Raw genomic sequence first — 11,139 nt, 5'->3', positions numbered from 1 at the left:
CCCCTAATGCCCCCCACCCCTTTTTCACAAAGAGCAGCTAAAGGCCATTTCACAATGTTACAACAAGTGGTGATGCAGTGATCATACACATCCAAGGGTTTTTATTTTTCCACTAAAGATGTTATTACTAAACAGAACACAGAAATTTGGAACTAATATAACTATCTCAAGAAACACACATGATCACAATCTACAATATTGCAGGCTTCATTTTTCTGGAAAAGGGTAGTTTCCCCCATCACAAGCATTGGTTCAGTTCGTAGGACAGGCTGTAACATTTGCTGGAAACTTTTCTTCCCCTTGCATATATTATTTGCACACAACAATTACTATTTATTAACTTTTGTACGCAATCAACAACAGCTTGAAGCAAACCTCTATTTTACAAGCTTCAGTCTCATAATTTGATCACTATCAGGTTTTTAAAGAAAGGTAAATCTGAAGCAATGTTACACCAATCACAATGAACCAAAAGGACTAACACAAATATTGTCGTAAGTTGTGCTTCAGTCCTCCAAGTACATTTAATTTTTACACATATATCTGATGACAGTCAGACTCTAAGAGTGAATCAGGTTGTAAAATAGAGGTTTGCTGCACATTATCTGCCGCACATAATGGGGGAAAAAAGCACATAAGTAAAATACAGTGATGGACCACAGCCTGATTTCATTTCTCAACAGCTGTAAAAACAGTTGTGGATGTCGCTAAAGTGATTACTTGTAAGAAGGAAATGAAGCCAGTTAATATCCTGACATAATATAACATAAATATCTTTTACTATCAAAAATCCATTCCATCAGTCTCTAGTTACAGTTCTTGTTAACCCACTTTATTTGTTAGATACAGTCTGAAAAGTTATACGGGGACAAAATGTAACCACTCACCACATTCTCTGGTACTGAGTGCTTGAGAGGCACCTAAAAAAGATTTTGCACAAGCTAAGCAACAACTACAATTAATTCAGAGCTGATGAAGTAAAACAGACACTGGAGCCAGATTGAGGCGATGACTCATATTGGATAGGGAGACAAAACAGATAGAAGAGGGAGACCACAGAGAGAACAGTGCAGGTGTAAGTTCATAGGTGAATTTAGCAAAAAGAAAATGGGAGCATGGGCAGGGAGAAATGAGGGATGAGGGCAGGGAATGCAAGGTGTGAGGATATGATGATGATGATGATGATTGGTTTGTGGGGTGCTCAATTGCACGGTCATCAGCACCCGCACAAAGTCCTAATTTTTACAAAATCCAATCTTTTTCACAGTCCCATCTAGCCACTTGTTACGAATTATGATGATGGAATGAAGAGGACAACACAAACACCCAATTCCCGGGCAGAGAAAATCCCCAACCTGGCCGAGAATCAAACCCGGGGACCTTTGATCTAAAGGCAGCAACACTAACCACTAGACCACAAGCTGCGGACATGAGGCTAGGGGCAGAGAAGGGTTTAGAAAGGAGCTAGAAGAGAATGGCATCCACAAGGGCTGCAGGATCAAAGGATGCACTTCAGAGAAACTGGTATTAGAGAAGAAGCTGTGAAAGGGGAAGGGGCTGGAAGAGGATCAGATCCAGATGGCGTGAGTTCTGAAGAAGCCACTGAAATCTAGTATACTGTGCTCAGCGGCGCATCCTGCCACTGGGTGGTCAAATCTGCTGTTGGCCACAATTTGGTGGTGGGCATTCATTCTAGTGCTCAGCTGGTTGGTTGTCATGCAGAACCTACAGCCTAGTTTTTATTTATTTATTTAGACTTGTGGCCTGAAGGCCACATACCATGTTTCAATGTTTTACGGTTTTAGAAAGTGAGGTTACATTTATCTAAAAATTTCATCCGATTAACTGTTGAATAAATTCAATTTGCTGGTTTTCATATAGGTTAAATTCAAAAATGATGTGACTGATATACCCAACTGTAATCAGTCAAGATGGCAAGGGAAAGATCCACGATTAATTCTAATTAGGATTAAGGAGTTTATAAATTTTTTGCCTTAATTGTGTAGAACATAGGCTTTGACGGAATTTTCAGCTGTATTTGATTGTATTATTTCCCTTCAATGCACAATGAGGCTTGATATTCATCGTTCCACATTCACCTTCTTGTTCTACAGAAAGCAGTCTTCATTCTGATGACAATAATAAAATGTTTATGAAAGTACCATGTTGAACAGAGGCCTTTGCTAAGTTATCAACCATTTCATTATATTTAATGTTGTTCTTAGAGCCTCATAAATTTTATCTTCTGTCTGATATATTCGTAGTGGATTAGATTTCTTGAGAATAGGAGGTGTCTGCAAGTGTCGGAGAAAGCTTCTGCTGTCCATTAAAATGAAAATGCTTGTTTCCAGAAGGTAGGAGACGAAGTACTGGCAGAAGTTAGGCTGTGAGGACGGGTCATAAGTCGTTCTTGGATAGCTCGGTTGGTAGAGCACCTGCCCGTGAAAGGCACAGGTCCCGAGTTCGAGTCTCGGTCCGGCACACAGTTTTAATCTGCCAGGAAATTTCAAAATGCTTGTTGCTGTGAGGATCTGTGAATAATTAAAAGCTACAATTATAGCTATAGCTTTTGCTGAAAAGCTAGAAGTTTTACTGGGAAGTGATATCAGTTCCTTGTAATTTGTGCTTGGGCATAGGGAAGTGCAGCCCAATCTACCATTATATCTGGACTCTTGGAGCCATTGGTATAAATAAATCTGGAGATATTCCAAAAATTATCAGTAATACAGGCTTTTACTAACTGTTCTGCATTAGTTGTTATTGGGAAGTAGAAGACAACAGCTACTAAAGTTATTTCTGTGTACTGGTATTCTGCATTACAATATGTTGGTGTACTTCAAAAATTAGGTAAAATGACATTTAGGTTTACAAAGCTTCTACAGAGCTCTGATTTTAGGGCAGTGTTCATTCTATGTCTATTCATGTCTTCTTGAAGCCCTCTCTTTAGTTTCTGCATCAGTGGGTGATTAATTACAGCCAGTCTTCTTAGAATAAATATAACTGTCATTAATTTCCTTCATGGGGCAGTGGACTTTTCCGCACCTTCAGCTAAACATTTGTTTGTTGGTGAGGAGTGCACAGCTCCTAGACAAGTTCTGATGCAGCTAAACTGGAGTTTTATAGTTTTCTGCAGAAGAGAATGCTGCCATAGTCAATTTCAGATGTTTTGAGACTCCTGTATATGAATAGTAGTAGGTTATGTTCCATACCCAACCATACTCTTGTGTCCAAGTGCAACATGTTGAGACAAGGCTGGATGTTCTCTATGAGATATGCAATATGCCATCCTCATGAGACACCTGAATCCATTATTACTCCCATAAATTTAGTTTGCCTCTTCATTGGGAAAACCTGGCTCACTCAAAATCTCATGTGTATTAGTCATTGTGGAATCTTTCATCTACCAAAATTAACAATTATCATCCTAAGGGCCGAGATTTGTAAACCTTTAGATGTCAACCAGGTTTCTAGCTGGGCCATTGCTGTTCTCATTATGCCCCTCAATATTCAAGGCTCGTCTCAGAAGAATATATACATATATCATCAGCATATTGGAGTATTTGTATAGCTCTTGGTAGCACAGTTCCCAAGTCTGCTGTATAAAAATTAAAGAGATTGGGGCTCAATATCAATCCAAGTGGAATGCCAGAGTTTCATATCTTAGGAATATAGATTTACCTTTTAAACGTAAGAGGACAGCTAGATAGGTTCCCAGGAATTACGCCATATAATATTGTAAAAACCGCACAATATTTCAGCAAGACAACTGCCCGCCATCTGCAGGTGCTCCTGTCGCGTCACTGAGAAGCTCACCAATTTATATTTTGGCTTCCTAGAACAGTGCAGGTGCCAGTGGGGGCATAATGTCATCAAAGACCAATCATAAACGGTGTCGAATACCAGAGCCCTATGCTGAATAAATGGGTTGCAGTCCGCAGAAGCAAGCCACGGTGCGGGAAAATGCGGCCGGGAGTGACTGACCCCGTTCACGCACGCAAGGTGTTGGTGCACGATTTAAGCATCTGCGCTAAGGTTTCTCTGAAGATGACAGGCAGTTGTCTTGCTGAAATATTGTGCAGTTTTTACAATATTATCCGGCGTAATTCCCGGGAACCTATCAAGCAGATGCAGCACCGGGAAAGCCTCAAACAGCACAAGTACGGGGACAGTCCTGAAGAAAAATTTGTTTATCCCATAAATGAAATTGTAGGGACAGCAGAGCTGGAATATGACACTACTACTTTTAGGTTTCTGTCCACAGTACACTTAACATCTTCCACCAACACCACATCTCTACGGAATCAATCTTGCTCTTGTTACTAGCTTTTACAGTCCAGGTGTTTTAAGTTTGAGAGACCTGGACCATAGAAACTAGAGCCAGGAGCCAAATTAATGCCTTAGACATGTGATGCTGTGAGAGGATGTTATACTTACTGTGGACAGAATTAAGAACCAATGCTTCTATTATGGACTAATTTAGCATCACGAGAAGTTTATCTTGTTGTGTTAGTCAAAGATACTTCCAAGTTCTTTGAGCATATTTTGAGAAGAGAGGAATCATTTAGAAAAGACCATTTTGCAAGGCAAAACTGAAGGCAAAAGACCACAAGGAAGAGCTCCAAGTAGATGGTTCGATCAAATGAAAAAGATTGTCAGCCTACCTCTTCACATTATATTAAGAGGAGCTAAAAATTACTGTGGATGGAGACATCTAGTCAAAGATTCAGGTAGTTAAGAAATTACTGAAGAAGTGAGGTAACAAGACTCATCAATGAGTCAACTGAATGCTTTCACAGGTGGCCCTGTCTCTGATGGGATAGGGTAACCCTGTGACAGGACTTGAGTAGAATGAGCGAAGTGGGTGCATTGGACAGGAGTCACACAGGGAATGCGAAGATATATAAATTTAAAATCAGTTTCAGTTCCATCACACCATCTTCAGACCTGTAGAGAAACAAAAAAATAAAGTAACTAATCATAATGTAACCTAATATAAACAATGCTAATATTATACCACATCTGACTCCAAAGAACAAGAATATACTCAAATAAGTAAGCTGCAAGAGTAACCCATCAAATTCTATAAGACTGATATGCTGCAGAACAATGGTAGTGTTTGCATTGTTGATATAAGCCCGAAAGGTAACTAAGCTGTGAAAAATCTGTGCAGGAGGCTTACGACCTTCATGTGAATACTGAGCACACCTGTTTTCCACTCTTTATTTGATTGCTAATAACAACTGTTCACTTGCTGTTAAACTTTGTTTCATTTGTTTACATGTTTTGAGCATGGCCCTGTTGTAACTTCCTTTGCACACTTTGTGATTCTTTAGTGGATACTGGAGTGAGGAATAGATGTGCTTTGTGGACAGAGAATGCAAATATCAATTTATTCTATGTCCAATATCACATTTTTTGCTGTAGTTGCAGCATCAGTTGCTAACATTGAAATATATACAGATACAGAGGTTTACAATTCAGTCAGTCTTCAATACAACTACTATTCCGTAGATGATGACTGCTGTAAATGTTATGAAATGGCAAACACACAAAATGGACTCTGTGCAACGATGTTTGCGCTTGGGTAGACCTGCCACTGGAGGTCCGGAGAGGGTATGCTTTCAAATCATTGGCAGCGACGTTGTCATTAGCAACCAAATAAATTACTTAGATAAAAGTATACAATCAGTGACTGACAGTAGGTGGCATCAATGATTCAAGTTGAAACCATGAATTATGTCTGATGCATCCATCACATATAAATTAAAAATATTTCCTTGCTTACTTAATACACATTATACATGTTTTAATGTATTAAAAGTCTGTAAAAGGCTTAAAAATGTGCTCATTATTAAAACACATTGTAGATCAAGGGTAAAGAATCACAAAAACAGATTATGAGGGTTGTTCACAAAGCAAGCACAACTGCACCCCATGCCTGGCACTGACCCCCTCCTCTGTGACCTCAAGTGTGCCACTTAGCTCCTTCCACTGTACTCGGTGTGAACCGAGGTTTACTGCCGAGCAGTCGCACTCTTTGTTCTGTAACATTTCGAAATGGCGGCACCCATCGAAAATCTCATCAAATGTGATGTTTTCTAAATGCACAAAATGTTCAATCAATTGGAAGTTATAGGCAATTAACAACTATGATCAGAGTGTGGGGCTATCAGTCATTACAGATGACGAAGGAAAAAGCTGAAGACAAAATTCAAGAAAACCATTACATTGGTTGGTTGGTTGATTAAAGTGACCAAACTATCAACAATCCCTTTTTCCTCAAACAGGCATGCCTACAAGACCGCAGAACAGTGATAACCTAACTTACACACCCCAGGAGAAGAAAAACCCAGGACAACAAAGGCAAAATAAGGGACAAAAAGAAGAAAGGGAGACAGAGGAAGATAGGCAGACAAAGTCCCCCACCTAGGGAGCAGCCAGAAGCCTCCGAAAGCAGAGAAGCATATTACATTAATCTTTTCTACAAATTTCACCTTTACTCCTATCTGAAATAGTGACAGCACCTTGGCTACAAAAAAGGGTGTCATTGGTAGATGGCTAACACTATGACAGACGCCTGTAAAAAGAAGTGGATGGGGGCTGCCCCTCAATTTTTGTCCAAATATGAGAACGCTGCTGATGAATTTCTCATCCTCATCGTAATGAGAAATGGAACTTGGGTTTCAGATATGGCTCCGGAGAACAAGTGTCTATCTATGGAACAGATAGAGAGAGAGAGAGAGAGAGAGAGAGAGAGAGAGAGAGAGAGAGAGAGAGAGAGACCAAATCTCAACTCCAGAAGAGACTTTTTCTGGACCTAAAGGGTTTGATCCATGTGGAGTTCACTTACAGGAAAAACAAACAATTCAGAAGCCCATCGTGAAACTCTTCAACAGTTTTGGCATGCCACCCTATACAAGAGATATGGAATGTTGTCAGCAATGGTGTTTTTGATTCATGATAATGCATGGCCTCATGCATCACATAAAGTAAAAGTGCGATACTAAAAGTGCAATACTGCATAGCAGTAGATTTATTGTGCGGCGTGTATGTGAAAGGAATTATTTTCATTATGAGAAGAGAAGTGCCAGTCAAAACGGCATCCATGTTAAATCCTTCACTGCTGTGTAAGTTTATCTATTAATTGCCATAAATTCAGAGTTAAATGGAACTGGTCTATGGACTATTTATTTATTATAGAATCTTTGTCTCACTCTTTCATGAAGTTATTTAATTTTCTTTATGTTTCTGCAAAATAGAGATTTCAGTCACGAATCCTTTCGTCGAGATCGGACGGAAGTTGCATGCGGCGAAATATTTTCTCCGCTCCATATTCTACTAGTAAATGCATGATAAACTACGGTCCCTTAGGAAATTCATGTTGAGCTATCCAAAAATAATTATATTTTGAATAGGCATTTACTCTCCTCTGCAACCCAACTTCCGACTGATCAGACGCTCCAACAAGAAACAGCCGCACACGGTCGGCGTTCGCAAATATATATTTCCACCGCTGATTATAGCTATATGTTACAGCACAAAAGTAAACATATTGTTATAATTAGCGACTATGAATGGGGACATTTATAACTGTATGTTTATGTATACTCATTACGTAAACATATCGTTATAGATTCTGTAAGTTATCTCAATAAATTTCTACAGTACTCCAATGTTAAAAAGTCCTTTTCAAGTCACACTGTATACAGTAGGGGTAACGAACTACACTGTCAAAAATCAAACTGTCTGACCTCGGAGGCCGCCATCCTGAGGCGGTAAACTGGAGGCATCGGCAGAACGTGCTGTGCCTCCCCAGCTCCCAGCTCCTGCAAGTAGCGTTTCTTCGGCGGTTTCGGTGGTCCAGTAGCCGGAGGGATTGGGGGTGGCGTCAAGGGGGCGGGGCCGGGGGGCGGCAGTGACGCTAGCAGGCTGCTCAAGCTCCCCATCTGCGTCTCGTCTGCAAGCATCGTCACAGCATTTAAATTGGGCACCTGTAAAATGTCTGTTAGATACTAGATATGGCACCTACTCATTACTCTTATGGTATACTTGTTATCCAGTTGAAGAGTTTATAGTGTTTTCATTTTTGATGTTGGTATTCCAGCTGCTATGGGTTTATTTACCAATGTCATTTTTATTTACAGTTCACAGTTACTATCTGAATTTACATTTTGTCATTTAGAGGTAGTGAGTGGAGCTATGGATGCTAGAAATGGAGTGCCAAGTGGAGAAATCTAAACACTTCTGACTTTCTTCTGTCAGAGTTCAGTAGAGGGTGACAGCAGCGGAGGCAACAAGAAAGATTTGCCCTGCGTACGAGGATAATGCCACTGGACAGAGCACGGCAAGAAAATAGTTTTCGGGTTATGATATTAGTGATTCCACATTCAGGAATCACTTTGGGGTTTGACGAAGATCACTTATCACATTAATCCACAATAATCAACATCAGTGTATATGATAACTGGGAAAAGTGAAGAAGTGTGATAAATGTACCATCGTGAGACATTTACATGCATTGCGTAAGGTTAAAAAAAAAAAAAAAATCTGGTGTATGGGTACCACTTGATCTATGCCAAAATCACAAAAAGCAGTAGGTGGCTGTATGTGCATCCCTGCTTGCTAATCATCAATTGGCTTGTGAACACCACCAAGCACTCTGATCCTTTATCATTTCTGGTGACAGAAAAATGGTGTCCTTATGCTAACATAAAGAAAGGAAAGGATTGGTTGAGCCCAAACAAAGCAGCAACTTCTTGTACAAACACCTGTGCGCATCCACAAAAGATAATGTTACGCATCTGGAGGATCAGCGACGGTGTGGTGTACTATGAAATGCTTCCCTGAGGTGTAACCATCACTGCTGACATCTACTGTCAACAACTGAGATGCTTTGCAGATGCAAACTAAGAACGATGACGAGGAAGTGATGCTACTCCATGGTAACACCCAACCCGATTCTGCTAGACTGCCAAAAACACTTTATAGGAGATGGGTTGGGAAGCCATTCCGCAACCATCTTATTCACCCGATCTTGCACCATCAGATATTCACCTTTTCTGTTCTCTGTCAAATAACTTTCAATGAACTTCTTTTCAAGATGAAAATGCACTCCAAACATGGCTCAGCAAGTTCTTCAGCTCAAAACCACGTGATTTCTACAGTCATGGAATAAAAACGTTACCCCAGCATTGGCAGACTGTTGTAAATAGTGCAGGAGACTATATTATTGATGACTTAAGTCTATGTTAATATGTATTTATGTGTTTATTAAATTTAAGGAAAAACACTATGAAGTTAGGCACCAACCTAATACATCTGTTGTGCTTTTTAATCAGATAAGTAATTTTCACATACTTCTACAGACACTACATATTTTTAAAATCATTAATTCGACCTAAAATTTTATTCTTAAGAAGTACATCAAAGGTTACCTGCGTAGTTTACTTGCAAAATGAGTGCACTTAAATTGGCAGTGACTTGCCACTGTTTAGTTACTGGACAAGTTAGAGACATCACTGTAGAAACTCTCAAAAATACAAATTTAAAAATTTAGAAGGTCCAGATTGTTTCATTTTATGATATTAGATACAATGGGAACCATACAGGCAACCGGATGCACATTTAAAGTTTATTCAAAACTTACCTAGGTTTTGACAGATATAAACCTGTCTTCTTCCTAAAAATAGGATACATTGCAAACAGTACATGTAAGACGTAATGTGCAGCAAAAATAAACATCAAAATTATATACAGTGTAAATATAGAGAAGCGAAGTCATAGGGCTTAGTAAACAATAAAATGATCCACATAAATGCTGTGGCATAGCCATATGACTTACTCAACAGTAAACTGATCCCAGTAAAATCTAAGTGCATCATACACACATACGTACAACTGGCATGACAGAGGGGACAAACTAGCAGGAAACTTACACCAATGAGGTGTTTACACAAGAAGCAGTGCCAACCACAAAAAACACCTGAAATTGAAATGACATTACAGAAACAGTACTCTAACAAAAATTATAACTAAGCAAATAAGCCTATGCAAATGGTGAACAAAGCCATGATGCACATTAAAGTAGGATAATGACAAACAGCGTCTTTGAGAAAAGTAGCATCTTAAAACAGAGCGGAAACCTGATGCAGCTGCTATGTCTGTCTAAGAACAGGCTGAAAGCCATCAGAAGAGTTATGTTTTCAAGCAAATTTTTAGCACAGTTTTAATTATAGGGGATTTATCCTTAATGAGCAATTACAATCAGGCAAAAATTTTCTTTTTATGTTGGTTGGTAAAATAGGACTCATAGTATCTGCAGTAGCTGTATTGCACACTGATGGAGGTAGCAACTTCTGCAACAAATGATAAGTACTGAACAGAATAGACAACAAGTCAGTTGTCAGTGGGGAATTCGAATGCTCACCCATAATTTTCTATAGTTCATAAATAAAGTTAGCTGGTATTTTTTTCTATTAGGTTGAAATTTAATGACACCATCACAATTTTTGCCAAAATCAAAAAGGAGGCATACAAGTAGGTTACTGCAATGGTAAATGTATATCTCAGATTGCACTACACATCAACCAGTTATGGCAATCCTATTTTTGAGTGGAAATGCTGACTGAGCTGCAAATTGCCACATTCCAACTTAACTTAGCCCTCGGCTATGCTACAAACCAGTCTGTCAGCACATCTAGTGTTCTTCCATTTACTTTCATTGGCTTTGTAAACTCGCAACCAAACCGTCAAATTTTATCCTAACCTATGCTAGGTCTCAGGGTACCTTACAGGCGAATTTGTCAGCACATCTAGTTTCCTTCCATGCACATCGATTGCCTTCACCAATCACAATCAAATTGTCACATTCAAAACTAACGTAGCCCTAAGACTTCATTGCAGGTCAATTAGTCAGTCAACATGTATGGTTTTCTCCATTCGTTAAGGGATTTTCTCTGCCTGAGGACTGGATGTCTGTGCTGTCACTGTCACCACCACCACCACCTCCACCACCACCTGTGACAGTGGCTAGATTGGACTGTGTAAAAATTGGGACTTTGTATGGGTGCCGATGCCCGCGCAGTTGAGCACCTCACAAACCAATTAGCATCATGCATTCATCAAATAAATATGAAAGAC

At 39.5% G+C, this 11,139-nt stretch overlaps 1 protein-coding gene across 6 annotated transcripts in view; it reads right to left on the bottom strand.

Moving 5' to 3' along the window:
- Positions 1-11,139, bottom strand: part of LOC126292169 (uncharacterized) — a 72,220-nt gene that overhangs the window by 44,472 nt on the left and 16,609 nt on the right. For all 6 annotated transcript variants that reach the window (XM_049986008.1, XM_049986009.1, XM_049986010.1 and 3 more), the window contains one exon: positions 7,752-7,957. In XM_049986008.1, the coding sequence (XP_049841965.1) occupies positions 7,752-7,957 (206 nt within the window). The remainder of the gene's footprint in view (positions 1-7,751; positions 7,958-11,139) is intronic.

This window comes from Schistocerca gregaria, chromosome 9, assembly GCF_023897955.1.
Source record: "Schistocerca gregaria isolate iqSchGreg1 chromosome 9, iqSchGreg1.2, whole genome shotgun sequence".
Lineage (NCBI taxonomy): Eukaryota > Metazoa > Arthropoda > Insecta > Orthoptera > Acrididae > Schistocerca > Schistocerca gregaria.
The sequence above is the reverse complement of the archived record's forward strand: the minus strand, read 5'-3'. Positions and strand labels throughout refer to the sequence as shown.